The following is a 21,373-nucleotide window of genomic DNA, read 5'->3' on the forward strand; positions in this document are numbered from 1 at the left end:
TACGGGTCGGTAAACGATCAATGGGTTAAGTCACCTTTGGCGCTGACGCTTAATGGATGGGTGGCCACTTACTTGTTTTTGGGTGAACCTCACACTGTTTCATGGATACGTTAATAGTTAGAGTCCAATGAGGTTAACAGTCATTAAGCCATGTCGAAGCTTGAACAATATTGACACTAAATACACTACCGTAACAAAACCGTACATAAATATATAATTAAGATTTGTAGAGATCACAGCATTAAGCTTCTGATCTTTGCCTATCCTATATGTAAACTAAGAGTGATATGTGTGTCCATTCCACGATATTGACCAAACCCTCTAAATTCTATCATCTTGCAGTCAATATATAAGGCCAAATTTGGTACATCCAAGATATATATGTATATTGTATTTCATCCAAATATTCAACAACTGGCGCAATACTACACAAATTGCTGGCACTCTCTTAATTAAAAAAACACTGTTCCGATTTAAACAGAAAAATAAAAGTATTTTGGAAAATGGCATGCAGAATATATTCCATTATAATGATAGGTACACAATAATATACGGGAAATGTTCTGAAAACAAACGGTATTTTCCTTTCAAAAATACTTTCAACTGCTGTTTTAACATATGTCGATATTTGCATTCAGTTGAACTCAGTTTTAAAATCTGTATTTTTCATTTTGTGTTGAGATATGCTTCCTTGACAACTGTCTTTTATGAATGTAATAAGCGTTTCAAGTTTTCAGTTGATGTATTAAATACGACTAGGCCTTTGGGTACACCATACGTGGTATTGTAGTATGTTTTTTGAGCAAAATAAATCTAATGGATGGTCATTGCTCCTTCATCATTGATAACAGTATTTATTGTTTTAAATAACTTCATGACGTCTAAAAAGAGTCCCCAAGAGTTTGTTTCTAGTTCTTGACCATCTTCCTAATTGATGGTAATTGATTTTGATTTTTTGTAAATTGAACGAGTCAAATGAATATTTTTTTTTTATTATAACATTTATTTTTAATCAATGTTATTAATACAAATAACTGATACAATCCTAGTAACAAATTCTCTGAAGACAAATCTCTCACTCCTACTTCAATACTATTTCTAGATCTATTTGCTGAATAGGGATAGTTAGTCTAAAGTAGTTCTAGATGTCGATGCCATTCCCAATGCAACGGGGAATAATAAATCTAGGACAAGAAGAGATTTTTCCAATAATTAATCGGCGACAAAGAGATTTGCTTCCACAATATTTGATATAGGTAGTTTTAGTTTATGAGAAATTATTCGAACAGTACTCTTTACTTATAAAATGATTGGCGTACATTTCCGATCACTTTATTCGGTTCAAATAAAGTAAAACAAGACCCACTTTATCATTATGTCAGAATTTTTCAGGTTCATCAAGAATTTATGTGGCAGTCAGATACGTTAAAATATTCTTTCACAAAATATAATTGGTTCAAACACGCTAGAGATCTAAAAGATCACCCATGAAAAGTAAGGTTTAATTAAAAAGTAAAACAAGCTCCAAATGGTTTCATCAAATATTTCGAGAATATGAACCACGACCAAAGAGCAAATATACCTCAAAAGCAGTCTTCATTCACTTATGACTACCGAAATTACAGTACCAAAATACCACACATTTAGAATAACACACATCATTGTTTCACGTTGAATTTCATTTCCCATCTCACTCCGAATGCAATTCCAAAATTACATTTCAACACTACAAATTCTATTCAAACGTCTCCATTTGCCAGTAAATTGCATCTTACATGTGAAATAATTCCGTCCCATTTCATAACTATTCATACGATAAACGTTGTACAGGTGTACTCGTTGAATTCTCGTTTAAGCAATATGCGGTAGAAGCGATACGTGTACGTGATTCTGTCGAGCACATTAGGCTTACTGTTCAGAGAGGCGTAATGTTATAAACTCTCGGAAATACGACGTTCAGCATATGCATCGAAAAAGCAATACAAGGTGTAGTTAATTTCATTACGACCAATTTGCGAGGTAGCTAGTTTCATAAAAAACTAGATGGCTATTTTCTACTACTGTCGATATCCTGTTGGCTAACGAAAAATTTTATATGAAAATGTGTACTCTCTCAAAGTCACCGAAGCTCTTCAATGACCACTAATTGTTACCAAAAAACATAATTAAACTATTAAGCATTCACTAATACGAGTGGACAATAAAACTTTAATGCGGATATTCCACCACGTGATTTGCACTGAGCGTCTTTTGCATCGGACCGCACGTATAAAATTGGATCCCGGTATTGTCAATGAAGATAACAGTCATTAAGTCATGTCTTGACTTAATGACTGCTATGACTTTTTTATTTGAATGAACCGTTATATGTAGTTTAAATTGAACACTCATCCCATAATTCTATATGTAAAAGGTAAATCACCAATACATGTGCATGGAGCTGCAGTCAATATTGGTCTCGGTGCATATCCTTATAAAGTTCAATGCACTGAGCATCGGAAAAGTGGTCTCATCGGCATGCATTCATACCAGTAGTTTTACTTCGGAAACTGCTCTTATCGATGACTGGCCAATAGCCATTACGCCTTAAAAGTTTTCGGTATAGAAGTCGTATTAAATTACTATTTGAAATAAAAAAATTGGGAACAACTTCTAATGATGTTAAATACAGTATGTTGTCAAATGTATTATCATAATATATAACAGGCTTTCATATAATATTTTTCAAATTTTATCAAAGGCTCCTATTGTAAAACGCAATGCTTGGCAGATAATTTCGGGCCTTTAAAATCAGAAGGGGTAGTAGTTCACAAAAAACGTTTTGTAAAATTATTTTGACATTATGTTAACCACAAAATGTTAGGTTTCATTAAAATTAGCACCCCAGCCGCAATACCCGTATAGAAAGTTAGCGCGACTAGAAAACACTAACTCCGTAGCTTTGATTCTTTACTGTGTCTTGTGGTATTGTACCGCTGAAGTAATTCAGAAACAAACACGCTGTAAGTTTTGTAGCAGTGTTCTTTCTTAAAATGACATTTGTTGCTCTTCGATTGTTTAAATGAAATTGGATTTAGTAAAAAAAAGGAATTTCATGAAAAAATACACATTTTAATTATGTTTTCCAGCAAAACTTATGCCTCAAAATGAAAAGGTGTCCAAATAAAAAATAATGTATAAAATATAATTATTCCTTTAAAGCAGATTAGCTAGTTTACTATTATTGGAAATGATGCAACTACCTCGCACCCAACCATTTGCAGTTAAAAATAAAATCAACATTTCAATATATATCAGAATAGTATTGTTAAAACTATTCAGTCAGATCAGTTCAGAGAGGAGAGACTTTTCAAAAGTACTCAGAAAGGGAAGGAAAATCTGACGCAAATAGGTGGCGAGAAGTTTTTAAAATATTTTTAAAATCCGTCTTTTTAAAATATCCAATTAATTTACAATATTACACACAAATAAAGATATTCAATTAGGTCAGATTCACAAAAGGCTATTTATATATGGAGAAACCATATACAACTTCATTAAAAGTTCACAGACTGTCAACGCAACAAGCTTAAAGTAGCTTTAATATAATTAATTAGTTATTTTTAATCCTGTTGCTATCAATATCGTTTAATATACTTAATTGAGTTGATAATTATACAGCCAATATCCCTTATTAATGAAAAAGCACCTATTTAACTTGCCTCATAATTATATTATAAAAGTATAATTTTTTTATGTTAATAAAATAACTGTTTGCTGTTTATATGTTAACAAAAGTTTATTCGTTCAATTTATTTGTCGACTTCTTATTTAATGAATACGAAATAAAAATATTATTTGGAGGGCAGCGGTGATAGCCAACTACAAATAGTCACTAATTCGATCTATAGGCTACTTACCAATGATTTTTCGAAGCTATGTATGTATTAGAAGTAATTATCACTTGGTTTTCCGTACCTCGAAAAGCACTTAAAGCCGTCGGCGTCGGTCCTGCACCTGACCTCTCTCACTCGTCTCACTGGTCGTGTTGGTTAAGCCGTCTCATCGAGCTATGAAAGTAATGGAATAGAAAGTAGACCTGTGTACTATGCACCCACTTGGACACTATAAACAAAGTATTACTCAGTTGGCTGGTTTCAATAAATTTGGCCATCACTTGGTCATACAGAAAAAATACATTGATACCTTTCTCCGTTCTATAAAATAGTTCTTGAAAAAAATTATCCAATCTCGCTTTACCAGCGCTGTGGACTCGAGCCTACCTTTAAACTTTTCCTGGAAAAGGAGAGTTGTGCCTTTCAATTAAACGGGCACGGGTTTAATTTAAAATCCATCATAATATTAGGATCAAAAAATAAAAAACATTGTTATTTTAACAAATTAAAAACAGCTCTGCAAATCAGTTTTCCCATAAATTGATAGACATTGCAATATTACTAAAAGCACTGAATCGAAAAACTATTGGGAATATAATTGAACGGTTTAATACAAAATATTTTTGAATGGAATTAAATTAAAACGTTTTGGAGTAACGAGATTATATTTATTTGATTGATTTCAATTTTACCTTCCGTTTTTATTTTTATTTGCAATTGCAATATGTATTTAAATATTTTTTTAAATCCTGTTTTCTATAATTTTGATTTGAAATACATAAATTGAACGTTATTTAATGCTTGTAAACGGATTTACAAACTAGCGTGAAATAATTAAAATAAAATAGGTTATGAGCATATTTATAACAAAATAACGTAGAAAATTTAGAAAATAGTGACTGCTGTGTAGTATTAACTTCAAAGTTATGTAACATGCTTAATGTTTGTTGACTAATCAATAATTCAAATTATATTTTCATACAAAAATTCAGATTGAAATGTGACATCCGTACACGGTTTAAACGCTAAATCCTCATAGCTGTAGAAAATTAATGTTATCAGGTTAACTTTTTTGCATAAATAAAATCGAATCATTTAAGTGGGCTGCAGTTTTTGTGAAATAAAGTATACACGTATTTATTATTCAAGAAAATCTAAATGATTTATAGGTGCAACCTTGACACTAGCTATCTAAATCTATATTTCCCAGGCATACTTTTGTCAACTTTTCCAAAACATCATCAACCATTAACCACTTAATTCCAAAACTCATAAACCTATAGCTAATAAGACAGCAATGTATTCAATGACACTCGTTATTAACACTCCACGGCACGTTTTCACTGAGAGTTCGTAAGTGAAGCTAGGACAAGAAACGATAATGACTCACTCGCAGTTTTCAAGTGAGAATGAATAGTTAATTCGGGTCAAGATTCTCTACTCGTTTTTTAGTTCCGACAAATCGACTGACTGAAGCGTTTTTGGTATTGAAAAGTTGCGTTTTTGAGAATTATTTGAGCAATACTAAAAGAATGTCGGTACTATATTGAAAATTGGTTTGTATGTGATTGAGGCAAAGGAAGTTTGTAAAGATCGTACCAAGTAGCGTTCTTTGGTCTCTGCCTAATCTTATTGGAGTAAGGTGTGATATTATGTATGAATATGTGTATGTCTGTCTACTAGTGGACTACCCTTACTTTGCTGAGTTTAAAAAGTTATTTTACTAAAGAACCTTTAACATTTTGTAACATATTATTTATACCTATTGAATCAATCTATACAATAAATATATTAAAAATCACCATGGCATAGTTGTAAAGATCCAAGTATACAAGGGGACAGACGGTGGAAAGTGACTTTTTTGGGGTTGAATTACAAATTTAAGTAATCAACTGGGTTTCTAACTCAGAATTTTAATAAATTAGTTTGTTCATCGCTGGAATCGAACCTACAACCAGGAGCAACCTACAGATACAAAGGTATATTCAATTTTAGTTTCAACAGATTTTCATTTTAAAACCATGCAAATTATCATAGCTTGAACTAAAACAAATTCATTTCTATCGAGCGTAAAAACACCAGCTTACAATTTTCACATTTACAACCTTTTAAAAATTCACTTAAAGCTTATAAAACAGTTGCAGACCATTTTCCAGTCGAAATCGAAAAATCGTATATTGTATTCGGTGTCGACTCATCTACTCTTTTTATCTGTTATTGAAGCATAATCCAACATTAGTAGCTTAGTTTGTTTAAATAAAAATTAATATCACGCGTTAAAAAAAAACAATCACAGCTTTATACACTGTTGTTTAAATAGATAGCCATCAGATAGCTTAGATATCTTAGATAGTCATCAGAATAAAAAATATACTTGCAGCCACTTGATCACTACGCAATTTTAAACCATGCAAAACTATTTATTTCCTATCATTGAGCATTTAAATACTAGAAAAATGTCATCTTCAATAAATTGGACCTGCTCAGAATCTGGTAATCGCTCGAAATCTTGCAAGAGCTCAAATCACTAGATTTGTAATGAAGTGAGATGCGTTTAGTATTTATACGCTCAAAGAAATAAAATCACGTAATAAAACCACGCTTTGAATAAGATGGCATAACAATGCTTGTTTAAACACAAAATCATTGCAGCTTTAATTGAATACAATAAATAATTAACTAAAAACGTCTACACTCACCTTAGTACTTTTTAAACCTGCTGAATTTTGCAACAATATCACTTATACCACATACTTTTTCCAAGGAAATGTGAAAGAAGAAAAATTACAATAGCGATGTAAATTGATATATTAGAATACATTGAATTTGTTGATTTCATGACTTAAACATATTTGTTGTAATAATAGATTTTGTCAATACTTTCACCTTTCTTTTGACTCTTAATTTTACTAACTTTAAGCTTAAACTAAGTCCAAAAACTATGTGAGATCTATGACATTATACTATTATCTCTTCAAAAAAAATACTTTTACTAATTTCACTACTTATTCATGGCATATAAAAACTATATTTAGGAATACATTTTATAAATTTCACAATAATTATTATATTCATGAACTCATATAGATGTTTTAATAAATCATATATAATAACGAAATAAAAATATATTTTACTAGCTGACCTGCGCAACTTCGCTTGCGTCACATAAGAGAGAATGGGCCAAATTTTTCCCCGTTTTTGTAACATTTTCTACTGGTACTCTGCTCCTACTGGTCGTAGCGTGATGATATATAGCCTAAAACCTTCCTCGATAAATGGGCTATCTAACAATGAAAGAATTTTTCAAATCGGATCAGTAGTTTCTGAGATTAGCGCGTTCAAACAAACAAACAAACAAACAATCAAACAAACAAACAAACTCTTCAGCTTTATAATATTAGTATAGATTTATATTTTTGAGGTACAAATTAACAGTAGCTAAGCCAGCTGATCAGTCAAGCATAAGCCTAATAGCTAAGCCTTCTAATACGGTGCATCCATTAAAGACACTCTATTGGTTTGCTAGCATCAATCATTAACGGATAATCTCTTGCTTATAGCATTAAATCGTATCAATTATTAATTTATTCTAAGCCTGTTTTGCTACCTGTGAATAAGTGTCAGTTAAATTATCATTTGGAATTTCGACATTTATTTTATGCAATGTTGTCTGACAGATAGTTTATAAGTAGTTAAATGGGTTTCAAAGGATTTTTCATAGCTTATGGAAAAATGTCGATTTTTTAACGATACAACAAATGTATGAAGGCAATTGTCAAAATTCCACCTTAACAAATATAAGCTGCTACTCATTTAGAAATGGTAAAATCTCGGCCTAATATAAAAAAAAATCAAACCAGAAATATACATACTATTTTTCTTAGTCAGTTTAGGGCCTTTCTGCATGGACGTAAGGCATCGCGAATTAGCAAAGGCGATTAAAATAACCTACTTTATAAACTTGTTCTCTTTCACACGCTTCGCTTCAAAAGTTGCATTTGTTTTAGAGACGAAATTGATAAAATATCATCAGTAAGGAATCAACAATGCCTACAGTTTAATTAAGAATATATTTTATTTTAAAAAAATATCAAATTAAAATAAATTGCGGTAGATATTCCTTACTGATAAGGCAAACATGGCTTAAGGTACTGATCATTTTAGACCAGCTTCAACGAGCAACTGATCACGTACGTTTAACATCTAGCTACTAACGTTCTCATAGTTTTTAGGAAATTTAATAATCACTGCTATTCACTGCTATAACTATAAACAACTGGGTCTCAACAGCTGTTAAAAAAAAAAAAACATCGTCTTGTATTAGTATTGGCATGCTAAGCCCTCCACCTCTTTGCCTGCATGTTGGACTCAAGGCATAACCACTCCCTAATTCCGGGAGGAGGCCCTTGCTCCGAAATGCTTTACAAATGGATTTCTATTTCATTATTTGTCTGACAGCATCACGAGACCCATTTGTTTTAGAATAGTGATCCCATACAGAAATATTATCGAGGGCTTCATTTTTTGTTGCTGTAAATTATCGCATAATTATTGGAAATGTGTAGTAAATATTTTAAACAAAGTATTTGAAAACCTAATGTTTGGAATGCCACAAAATTAATTGGTCTATATTAAGCCAAGTTTTGACTGTGGGATATAGTACCTATTATTGACCATCATATGTTTTGTACGAGATCATTCACTTTGTGCTCATTAAATCCCGCGATGCTTTTTCACACTATAACCATAGATGTAATACAGAGCGGGAGCGTGTCACGCCAAAAATAATTGAAGTGGCTCGCAGCACCGTGTGTACATTTTTATGAACTTTATATTTGAAGCCGCTTTTTTCCCCTATATATAACATTTCACAGTAAAGTCTCTCCAAGTAAAAGACTAGGTAACCAGTTGCATCTGGTGAGTCTGGAAGCCGACTCAGCTAATATAATATATATCATCCAACAGCACACTTTTATTTATTTATTTGAGCCTTTTTATACATCTTTGTATAAAGGCAATCTCAATTTCCTAAGCATTCTCTACCCTTAGGTGGAGCAGATATAACTTCTACTAACTAGCTAACAAAGCAGAGATATCATTTCTTTTCTACCCTCTACCTTTCAAACTCTATAACTTCTGTATGGAATCACCAAAAACCCATTAACCAGATCACTCTCACCATCACGTGCATGTTTTCTGTTTAGATGCAAGTCGGAATCGGACTCAGCAGAATACTACCACGTAATATCGTCAGACAGTGATGCGAACACGCGTCGTTCACGCCGCCGCAGCCGCAGCGCCGGACCTAGCCCAGACCCTGTGAGCGTCGCCATGAGATTGCGCCTGATATTGATGTAAGAACATGTTCATTACCCCTGTTATATCCTTCCACCTACTATAAACCTTATTTGTAATTCGATCGAAACGTCGGGTAAACAAATAAGGTTTATATATAACCATTAATTTTCGATCGCATTTAAGACCCGTTGCATTATAATAATATTATTATGTGTACAAGTCGTGAGAAATGAAAAAAAATCTTTCCTCGTGTTCTTTATTTGGATGTATTCTTTGTTAAGTTTAGTAGTTCGATTGTCTACTACTATCGACTACCAACAACCGGCTGACTATCGAGAAATTGTAAACGAGAATGTGATTAGCGCCTCTACTGGACTTCGACTTCGAACTCTTATTCTTAAAAAATACTTTGAAAAGGAATTCTGAAATAGACATCTAAAATTGCCTTAAGAAATTTTAGGCAACTTCTCCTAATATGTGCCACTTTATAGTCACATGCGAGCCGTACACACTTTCCTGTAGCAAACGCGAATCAAAACCCGTAGACCTCCAAACATTCTACGATCGTTCTTTCGTAGCTCTTTTAAATGTAGCTAAAGTGTAGCAGCGCTACGTAATGCAATTTGCAGTGCTAATGATAATCCTGTTAGGTGCCGGTCAAGGTTGCACTGCAGCTACGATCGCTTTCTACACCGAATATACTCGCCATTTACGTAACGTGCTATTTTTTTTTCTTTTAGGCATCACTTTTGTAAATTATATACGAGATGATGCACTTTTAAAAATTAGATTATACATAAATTGGTTTGCCTTTACCAGTCTTGGGATTTCTGAGTAGTAAAAAATTAAGAGCCAGTTTCACTGTATATGAATAAGTATCATATCCTATCTGATTGATAAAATGACAACAAATATACGAAATCTGCTGTCATAATTCCATATGAGAAACTATTTGGTACGTACTTGGAAGTAGTGAAACCGGGTGTTATAATTGTATAAGTCCCATTACTGTCCCACATTAAACGTCAATTCTTGGAAGGAGTGAAAAGTTAAGTCTCGAGTCTCCGCGGTTCCCAAGGGGGTTTTCCCCCCAGATTTAGGGGGTAAATGAGTGAGTTGGGATTTTTTTAGGGGCTTTATAATGTCTAGGGGTATTTTTAGGGGCTTTCTGAATATATAATTTTCTGAATATAATAGTACTATTTAATCCAATAATAGTCATTAAAATATTTTTTTTACACATCGAATGACTTCGGCCTGAATGACATCTAGTGTGTATAATGAAAGTATCCTTCATTATTCCTTATTTCATGAGCTACCTGCCAACAAAAATACCGTCAAAATCAGTCCATTTCAGAGATAAGACGGAACAAACAAAAATTTTAAAAATTGTTATTTTGGTTGTAATGTTGTATGTACCGTGTGTATATTCATATGCATGTAGTAAAAAGTGGTTATTTTAATTTTACAAACAGACACTCCAATTTTACATATATGTATAGATTTCTATAGTTATATATTATTTTTTGAAATTTATTTTTAGGGGTGTTTTTTTTCAGCAAATTGAGGCAATTCTCAGCAAATTGAGGGGTTTTGACTTAGGTTCAGGGGTAAATATTTCTGAGATTTGGTAACACTGCGAGTCTGTCACGGTGGCCTAGTTCCATTTCGGAAGGAAATCGCATGTTTTTTTAATTCGTAAGTATCTCAGGGTTCACACATTCTTATACTTTACCGGATGAATTATTTTTATATTATACTCATGTAACTTGAAAAAAAGATCAAAGATACTTCTATTGCATAAAAAAGGGTACATTTATTTCTTATTTGCTAAATTTAAGCGCAGCCTATTTTACCATTTTATGCATTGCATTGAATTCGAGCTCTGGACCCCTTGCGTACTGGACCACTTGCGTAGGGAGCGGAAATTAAGACCGCTCCGCTATAACTGCTTCGAGTATTAGCACATTATTTTACACGAAAAATTATATTTTTGCTTCATTAAAATGCATAAACTAAAGTAACCTTAATAACAGTATTTACTATGAAGAACTAACTTTTGATTAATTTCTCTTTGATGTTATACTTCGTGCAAATATAAAGTGAATGCAAGCCAAGCCACTAATGAATATTTGGTCAAATATTCAAAACTATTCATGCATATGCGAAATGCAACATGATGCAGAGAAGAAGAATATTAGTTCCTAGTAAACTGGAGAAATTACCTGTTTGATAATTATTAGTTCAATGAGCGTGTTAATTAAGCCAATTATAATGTTGTGAATATGTTTACCGAATGAGGGAAAGCCTTTGACCAGTATTGGGATGAAGAAACCGACTATTGAAAAGTTACTTACGATGGTGTGTAGTTAAAAATCGTTGTATTATATTTCTTTATTCTAATTGCTCTTGATATCTATTAAAGAGATGTCCATTTGTTCAAAAGAAACTAAGTAAAAGTAGAAAATAACACGATTTTTTGGCACAAATAAAAACACTTGCGTATCGAGTTTTTATTTTGATTTTACATTGATGATTAATAGAAAAAACATTTTTAGAATTTATACCTAAGCTAATTTCGCTAATCAAATTTCTATATCCTTTACAGTAGCTAGCTCGGATGATATAGAGATATAGTTAATTGTATTTGTAAATCTACATGGCTAACTGCAGGAAATTTATTTTTTTATTTATTTATTTAAGTAACATGGATGACTTACAGGTATTTAAACATTCTAGTAACAATACTTATATTAGGAAGCCAATAATTATAATAAATTACGAGGGTGTACTATATAAGTGTTATCTTATCTGCATATAATGTGGATCCAATAATTCAACGTCCCAGTAAAAGACGTTGGTCAATTACCTATTTTACACTCTCACGACTTGTACCTACGCATAATATTATGATGTGACGGGTCTTAAACGTTATTGAAAATGCCTTATTTGTTCAGGTCAAACGTCGGGTAAACAAATAAGGTATTCTAACCTTTAATTTTCAGTCGCATTCAAGACTCGTTACATTATAATATTATACATTGGTCAGTCAAAATTAAAGTGTTATCGTACAAGTAAGTTATATTAAACGTTCACATCATCTCGGTTGAAAGAAAGAGTTTCCTTCTTATTCCGGTCTCATACGACACGTGCTCGGAATAGCCTTATTACGCAACTTTTCTGTATCTCTTGAGCTAAAGCTGAAGGCACATTGTGTCTGATCATTTTACATTGATGAAATTTTGTATATTTTAGAAGTATGCCTTAATTTTGTAAAGAGAAATGGTTACAATTTCTTTTGGATAATAAATCTGGAAAAACAGAATCGTACATCATTTATTGATTTATATAGATTTTAATTACAATAGTAGTTGATTAGTTGAACCACAACACATTTCGAGTATTTTTTTTTAATGGTAATTCAAATACAAAGTTCCGTTTTTCATCGTCCAGTTCTACTATAATATAATCTACCCACAATATAAACGTCTTCCTGTTAACACCAATCATCTCTAACCTGTGCCACCCTAGCCACAAACTTAACAATGTCATCAACATCGCCTTCTGTCGTTAGAATTATCACTCTCAGACTCACCAATATATACAATTAGCCTTTATCTTTTCTTATTCTTCATTGGCTTGATTCCCCTTTCTTTTGAAGACGATTAATCATCTCTTTTTAATAAGTATCGGTTATCTTAAGGTGGTATTTTGACAGTGGCTGCACATTTGTTCTCACTTAATCTACCGGTTTCGTTGTCTGACACTTATCCTAAATATAATGTTAAATTACTGAAACACCTACATTTTAAAACCTATATTCAAAACATACAAGCATACGTATTGACCTGCCTTAAATAGAAATTTCTAGAAAATAAAGATTTCCAAGTACCACAGTTTGAAATAGCAGCGAAAAAATGGCCAGTTAGTTAGAACGGATTTTTGAAATCCTAATACGTATAGACATGTTTTCCATTAGTGAGACGGTCTACTATTAGCTTATCCATAGTGACGAATAGAATTAACACTACGCCAGGTGGTCTAAAATCTTCCAGACATGATCTAGTGTTAGTGACAAATGAAATTTATCAAGGTTTCCAGTAGGTTCTGTTTTAGAGTATCGGAATTTAAGGTGAAACTGTTTTGGATCAATGGGAAGTGCATTTGGACGGGACAAAGGGCAAAGTTACTACGTGGTCATGCTGCCTAATTATATTATTACGAATTAATCATATTTTTTTTACTAAATATACAAAATATTCATGTACGCACGCTTAAGTTTAAATCAGCTCAAACACACAATAGCTTGATTGTAAGTCAAGGTGTAAGAGAAAATTCATTTTTTTTATAAATATATCATGACTGTGATTACAAAAAGTGTAGGTAAAAATTAATATGAATCACAGATTAAAAAATTTGTTACTAAAGATATTTAAACTCAACTACAATACTCTTTACATTTGAGTGTTTTCGTATTAATAGCAACAGAAATTGGAAAATTTAACATCAATTAACTCAACCCGGGAATTTAACCCAAGACTGACTGACTGACCGCGATCGGCACTTATTCTACCGCTATTATCATATTATCATACAAGCTATCACAACTCAGCTATCATAGCTCTTAACCACAAGACCTTCAATATAAAAGGTCATCGACCACAGAACACTAATGTTACAACGAAACTAACGCCAAATCGCGCTATGTAATATTTACAGTAATTTGGCAACGGTAACAGTTTGCTCAGGGCCTTAGCTCTCGAAACTTTGTCACAACCGAGCATAATTGCAGCTCCATACATTCACAAATTGACAAGCTGATGAATGAGTTCGAACACAAAGTTTTACATATAGTAGCCCTGCTCCCATAGGGTCGGACGAAAGCGGGCTATCCGTATTCATTACGTACTCTACTTAATATTCTTTGTTAATTGAGACGTTTTGTGTTTGTAGTTTATCTAGCTTGTGTTCTCTGTCTTCGATTTCGATGATAATAGTCTATGTAATTTTTGAGAACCTTATTTACTACGCTGCCAATTTTTTTTCCTAAGCGGTTTTGCTGTTTTGGTGAGAAAGAAAAACTTTTAATATATTAGTATAGACATCGATCAAGTTTTTGTTGTTTCTCATGGTTAGTGGTCTTGCTAGTAAAGTAATTTGATATGAACTTAACTACTGTAATTTAAACTGACAGCGAACGGAATCAACTTTTAATGTGTACACTAAGTACAGAGACGCTCAGTTAAAATACCACTAAACGGTCATCTATGGAACGTCTGCGCTAAAGACTAGAGTCACTGATCCTTTACCAACCGTTAAGTCCCATAAGTTTTGAGTTACTGTTTGCTACATGTCTCAAAATTAAATAGCAAAAATTGACCTATTAAAATTTAGACCTAGAAACATATTATAATCTCATTTGCATCATCATGAACTACACGCCTTTTTCCCATAGGGGTAGGCAGATTTTAAACACTGGACTGCTTTTCATCTATAATTTAAAGTTACCCATCACTATCTCACTGATGGGCAAAAAGCTTAGCTAAGGAAGCAAATAAATAATTTGATTTGATCAACTCTTCCCGTTTGGTCTCCATAAATGTTGTTCCCGTCTAGTGGACACAGACTTTACCATCCTTTGTGTAAGATAAAGGGTGTTTGACAAAGGCTTGGAAGTCCTGACCTAAGTCAACGAGTAATGAATTCGTTTGTTCAATTTCACTTATTAAGGAATTGGCTGTTCCTTTGATTTGCACTTTTGTAGGATAAGATTGTTTAGAATGCAACCTATTGTATTGGTTTTAATTGATGTGGAACTCATTCATTTTCGCGAACTTCGTACAAAGTATTTGATATAGTTATATAATATAATACGTTCAATTTTTTTAATATGTTTGAAAGCTTATATTATCTTCTGGTAACTGTGAAAACTTATTTTTATAGGGATAAAAAAAGCGTGAGCGATGTTGCGCGGGTCAGCTACTATTAAATACTTCCAAGATTTATAAATAAACGTTTTTATTGAAATGGTATAAAACCACTAGGTAAAGTGAAGTGCCTTAATATTTTCTCAGAAAGTTTAAACTAGGTCGCGATTTTACATGTATTAATGTAGCTTTCGAAGAAATTTAATGTTAATGATACGCTGTCAGCCGTGTCTAGGCGGTAGTCAGTGCGACAGTCAGAAATGCTGGCTGGTTTCTAACTAGCTATTATCTAATTAAAAATAGAATAGATTTGTTCGTTATTCCTTATGTTGGACAGCGGTTGTTAAAAAGACAGTTCTAAGTAATGGGCTTGTTACATGACGTGACCACGACTTACTTAGAATATTATAGATTTTTTTAATAGATTTTATGATGACGCGTTCTATTTTCTTAGTTTTAAGTGTTCAATCATGTGTTTGATGTTTTGTAAATTTGATATTATACGTAGGGATAGCCAGACATTAGTAATTATTAACTAACTTATTTACCCCCGGTTTCTGAGGTAACATTCAGCGGTAGTTTATCTATTCAAACTGTTTTTTTTTAATGAGTTTAAACGTTATTGAATCGTTTAATTACCGCTAAATGTACCTCAGAGAAACCGGGAGTTAATCATAAGCCGCGTTAAAATGCATGGTTGAATATTCCGATATCATAATTATTTTTTGTCGTTACTTATACAAATATGCAGAGAAATTATACTTATATCTCCGAAGAAAAGGTTGGATAAATAGAAACATACACATGTAATTTTCAACTACAATACCCTTCTATAAAAACTATTAGCAATAGTAATAAATTGGCCATCACCTAGAGGAATAACGTGACTAACTTCTCAACAATACTATAAATCAATATTCTTTATTATCCTAAACATCTTTGAGAGCAGTTTTCTTACGGCGTCACTCGATTGTCGGACAAAAAGACGTCTCCATTCAACTAATATATTCAGACCTTGAACAGAACGCCAGACATATACGGCCGAACATAAAATATTATCTTGTATGAAATAACAACGCATATTGACCAAATAACATGTATTTAGAAATAATAACTATAAAAACCATCATTTTGTTTTAAAGCCTGTTTAGGTTTTCCACTACTGTGTATTGGTTTTCCTTATCATGTTTAGATGTCATTATGCTGAATAAAGGAGTCCCTCTTTTTTTCTATATCGACCTGCCACTACCATCAGCTTTGGATTAAATAAATGATTTAAATCTTCCTAATGATTATTGTAGGTAAAATTTTCCTCCAAATATACAAATGATTAAAACTAAGACATATATTTATTGAAAGCATATATTTAATTAATAATAAAATAATATTAATTCCATGTGGGAATCCAACCCACCTCCCTCAAATGTTACTCTATTAAGATGGTGACGAATTAAACCACTGCAATTATATTGAACGTTACATACACGTTGCATTTAAATAATATTCGTAAAAAAACTTGTTTTTACACTAGACGTATGGCACATACATATGTATTGGAAAACGTAAGAAACCCCAATCGTTAAAATACAATACAAACTCTACTATCTTCACAGAACAAAAACCGCTACTTTCTTTAATAAACCGTGGTTGCGTAATCCCCCTGTAAGGAAGAATTACGAAACACCCCGTATAACAATACAACGACACACATACACACACTCGTAGTAAGTTGTACTACACACCTGACCTTACTGAAGGACACCGTCTAGGCGGTTCCTCTATAAACCTACTTCAATTTTTCTGAGACATATTTTTATACATATTTACGTAGAATTGTATAAATAGATGTTCCAGGTTTATTAAGTAGGAGTTGAAGTTTTAATTATTATGTAATAGTGAATGGATTTTAGCTCCTGCTTATGTAATTCCGATTGTTCTTCTAGGTTTAAGTATTGTCAAAATAGGGACTTTTACTCATGTTTTTATGGTACCTACTGTAGCAATGTGTTGCATGAGTCGTATATTTAAAAATTTGCGCCATTATAGACATTTTTATCGAAAATCTAATTACTAATTTGCTTGACCCACGATCAACAATTGCATTTTTACAAAGAGAATCAAATAAAACCTAAATTAAGCTCTGAATTTATAATCGAAACCGGGTTATTTATAGAGCTTCCGTAGATAACCAATAGTTATGAATGTTCGCAAACTCCATAAAGTTAACTTGAAGCAACAACTAACAAAGTTCGAGTGATGTCACCTATCAGAGGGTCACAGAAACCCTTACAACTAGATCAAGGCCACGGAAGGCCAAGCTTAGGTCGTCAAAAGGGAAATTCACAGATTTGGCACCTTGCCAAAAAGCCGGTGTAATGAACTAAAAAGTTAGCAGAAAATATGTCGCGAACCAAAAATGGTAGTAACACAAATGACCCGTGAAATCAAATGTCTACTACGTTTCTGTGAATTTGTTTTCCTCTTCTATATTTTCGTCCTTTTTATTGTTATTCCAACTTCATTCATAGTTTTTTATTATTATTTCTTTCTTACGAGAAGAGCAAAAGAAAAGGCACGTTTAAGAACTCGTATCTTTTAACTTGTTGCGCCATCTAGCGAATAGGAAGCGAAACATGAATAGTACACCGTTGTATTTTATAAGTACCGCAGTAAACGAATTGAGGGCACCACCAGTCCCTGTTATTGTATTTTAAACTTTATCTCTTGGAACATAGAGTAAAAAATATAAATTCACAGTGCAATACTTGATTAAAGTGCTGTTCTGTGATGGTAGTTTAGTCCGTTTGTGATTTTTCAAGGGTTGTAGAGATCTTCAAGTTACTTGAGAGCCCAACAATAATACTGGATGTATTCCTATTCATGTTTTATACAAACAATGCTTGCATCATTGAGAAATTCTCCTGAAAAGCCCTGAATGCCAATTAAACTTATTTTAGAGTATTTTAAGGTGTCTTTTAATTGCTGTGGGTATTGCAATAAGTGGAAAGTACGTAATGTATGTATATAAGACGCTACCTACCTGATATTTTGGCCAGTAATATAAAGAGTAACTTAAAATTTATTGTTTGGTTATACTAAAGCTAGAACCATTAATAGTACCTGCTATTTACAAAAGATGGCACTAATTACACACTTTAATGTTTGTACAGTTCTAATAAGCTAACTGAGTGCTAAAGCACGGAATAGAAACATAGAATTAAATAAGTATAAAACTTTGAATATACTAAAAAAATACTTTATTGATTATAAGTTGTCCTATTTGCATATAAGCAAGAAGAATGGACGTGAATGAAGCAAGGAAAGTTTGAAAGGAGTATACCAAGTGCCGTGGCTTCTAGTAAAACCCGTGATTTTATATATGTATGTATTGCTCTACCCGGTGATAGGTATTTGTCAGCTGTACATGATATACCCACGTTTCATTTACAATGTTAGCATCATGTAATAGACTGTGTGTGAGTCTACTGTCATATAGGAAGGGCAGACTACCAAAACCTGAGAACATTACCTTCTACAGTAATTGGGATAACTTTAAATACTTTTTCCCATTTGGCGCTCGATTAGACATATTTTGATAGCAGTTGTATTAATTTTAATATTACTCAAAGGAACTATAAATAATAGCACTTGTGTTAAAACCTAGGGGGCTAGCGTGTACCTCAGTTGACAATTGTTTGAAAGCCATTATGCTGTACATGGTTTTCTCCCTTAGATTATAGCGATTAACACGTTACGTCAAAGCAGCAATGTAGTGCACAGTGGCTATCAATCTGACGTACACTAGTTGTCAACTGAGATACATTATAAGCTGGTCTCTCTGAGAGTTCTTTGACGTAGTAGATGGAGCAATGCAAAGTAGTCCCTAACCTGCGCTTTACCAGCATGGTGGACTCAAGGCCTAACCCCTCCCACATTTCGGCAGACTTTTCCCAGTAGTGGATAGTAATGAGTTTTTTTTTTATTACCCAAAGATATAATAACAATGATGTAAATTGCGTTAATAGCATAAACAAAATGAATTGCACTATTCTGTTTTTATCTGCATCCAAGCGGCGTAAATCTTTGGAAATGGCTATTTACGTGAATGGGTTCTCCTTACGAGAGGGGAGTGAGTTTGAATACACTTGTATATGCCCATGGCTTCGCCTACGTCTCACTTCCTAATATTTTGACAACTTTTAAAATAAAATTATTCATAGAAATGTATGTACGCATAACTTTAAAACAACTGCATTTAGTTAAATAATTATTTTCTAAATGTGTTTGTAATTGTCCAAACAAGGTTTGTACGGGATCGACAGAATCCAATTTGCCACGGGTATGGGATTAACGCGGCGTACTATAACTGTACCCGGACAAAGTCGGGCCAAGCCGTTAGTTCTATATATTTATTTATTTGATGATAATTGTCTATTAACGAAGTTTTATAAACTTTCAATAGTTCAGCAGTTAAACTTTATAAAAAAGGCGATAGTTCAAAATAGTTATGTCATATTCAAAAAGACAAATATTACAATTATTTGTATATACATTCGCGTACGGATCTCTCTGTGTCCCGGTCTAATGGAGGTAATTGTGGCTCCTTTATCCGGGTCATGGACACCATAAAAACGTCCTTAAAGTATTACGTATTTTGGGTATAAGTAGAAGGATTAGTTTAAGAAATAGTATTACTCAATGCTTTGCGACTTGAAATATTTTGATTATGAAGTAATAGGAAGACTGTAGTTTTAGGACATTGGTCACTTCTTCTTCTTCTTATCGAATGGTTAGTGGTCAACCTAGTGTCAAAGTTGTTCAAGCCGCCCGAAGGCCTTTGACGTGGCTTAAAGAATTGGTCACTGAAAGATTATTTCATTTGGAAATAAAATCTACGTGGATATTTAAAGTAAGTTGCCGAATGTTGCTGTTTTCAATTCAAATAATATCTGACCTCGAATATAAAGCATCAGGTTACAGTTCTTTAAGCATTACCTATTTGAATCCTATGTTTTATTATACAAATAAAGATTTATTTATTGAATTCGTTGATTAATTAAAATTTTGTAAACATTTAAACTTACATGATAATATAGAGAAGTAAAATATTATAGTATTGTCTCCATTTAATCTAGAAGTACGTAAAAATACTTAAATCTGAAGTTCCATTAACTTGATAGTTTGTATTTGGTGCATATAAAACTAATTTATTTGGCTACCGAAATAGCCTTTACGCTTTCAGTAAGCATTCCTTAAAATATCGGCCTCCTAATACTCCCTTGTGTACTTTACTCGATTACCAATAATAAAAAGGGTTCGAAATCGTTTACAAATGTGTTAATCCTTATATAAACCGTTTAACTTCATATAACATTATAGAAATCGCCCCGCAAATGGTATAAGAATCTATTTAAGAAAATATTTCGCCTATTATGAGTGTGAATACTGCTTACACCTTAAAGACTGTAAGAGTGACGTATCAAGTGTTGAATAGTAATGTAAAACTTTCTGATAAAAATATATTTATTGTTTGTGGCGGTAGTTCATTTAACTACAAGCTATTAAAAATATCACCAATTTTAGCGAAAAGAAAAGTCATAACAGATTCAATATGCAACACATACACATAATAACCCGTCTTCTAAATTAGTATAACAACACCCTGATAAGCACAGGATATATGAGTCAATACACACCATAATAAAACTGAAGTTGTTACAATAGTATACAGTTTGACCACTGCTGAACACTTATACACACCAACCACAGTTAGTACCTAGCAAATAATCGTACTCCCAAAAGAATCAAAACTTATACCTTACGACGACTGTTGCAAAACGTATATACTATATCTACAAGCCATAGTACAAACTCTCTTCAATCGTACTCCAATCACAAACAAACTCTTTATTAACGAGTTCACCGATTATTAAGTACCACTGATACCTTTCCAGGACGAAGGTTAGGGGTCATGACCGCATTGCGGTGTAATACGGTGACGACCTTGACGAATAAGGATCCGGTCCGAATGCGGGTAAACAGATGTGGATTTGTCTGGCCGAGATGTAAGATACTTGTACATTAAGTTGATGCTTCTTTAGTTACGAAATATTTTTTAGGATGAGACTTTTAGTTTTATATACTAACGGCATTAGGTAAAAATTTGTACATCTTTCTAGATGACTCTAGAAAACTAAACGCTAGGAAATGACATACAGTACACAGGTAGTATTTTATGGATCACTTAAATCTCAACTGATAACAATTTAAGTG

At 32.8% G+C, this 21,373-nt stretch overlaps 1 protein-coding gene across 10 annotated transcripts in view; it reads left to right on the forward strand.

The window, feature by feature from the left end:
- Sh (Potassium voltage-gated channel protein Shaker) overlaps positions 1-21,373 on the forward strand; it is a 519,456-nt gene that overhangs the window by 166,120 nt on the left and 331,963 nt on the right. For 6 of the 10 annotated variants that reach the window (XM_076135284.1, XM_076135278.1, XM_076135276.1 and 3 more), the window contains one exon: positions 9,080-9,229. The exons of the other annotated variants lie outside the window; for them this stretch is intronic. In XM_076135284.1, coding sequence (XP_075991399.1) covers positions 9,207-9,229 — 23 coding nt within the window. In that variant the 5' untranslated portion in view covers positions 9,080-9,206. The remainder of the gene's footprint in view (positions 1-9,079; positions 9,230-21,373) is intronic. 10 annotated transcript variants of the gene reach the window in all.

Source organism: Anticarsia gemmatalis, chromosome Z, assembly GCF_050436995.1.
Source record: "Anticarsia gemmatalis isolate Benzon Research Colony breed Stoneville strain chromosome Z, ilAntGemm2 primary, whole genome shotgun sequence".
Lineage (NCBI taxonomy): Eukaryota > Metazoa > Arthropoda > Insecta > Lepidoptera > Erebidae > Anticarsia > Anticarsia gemmatalis.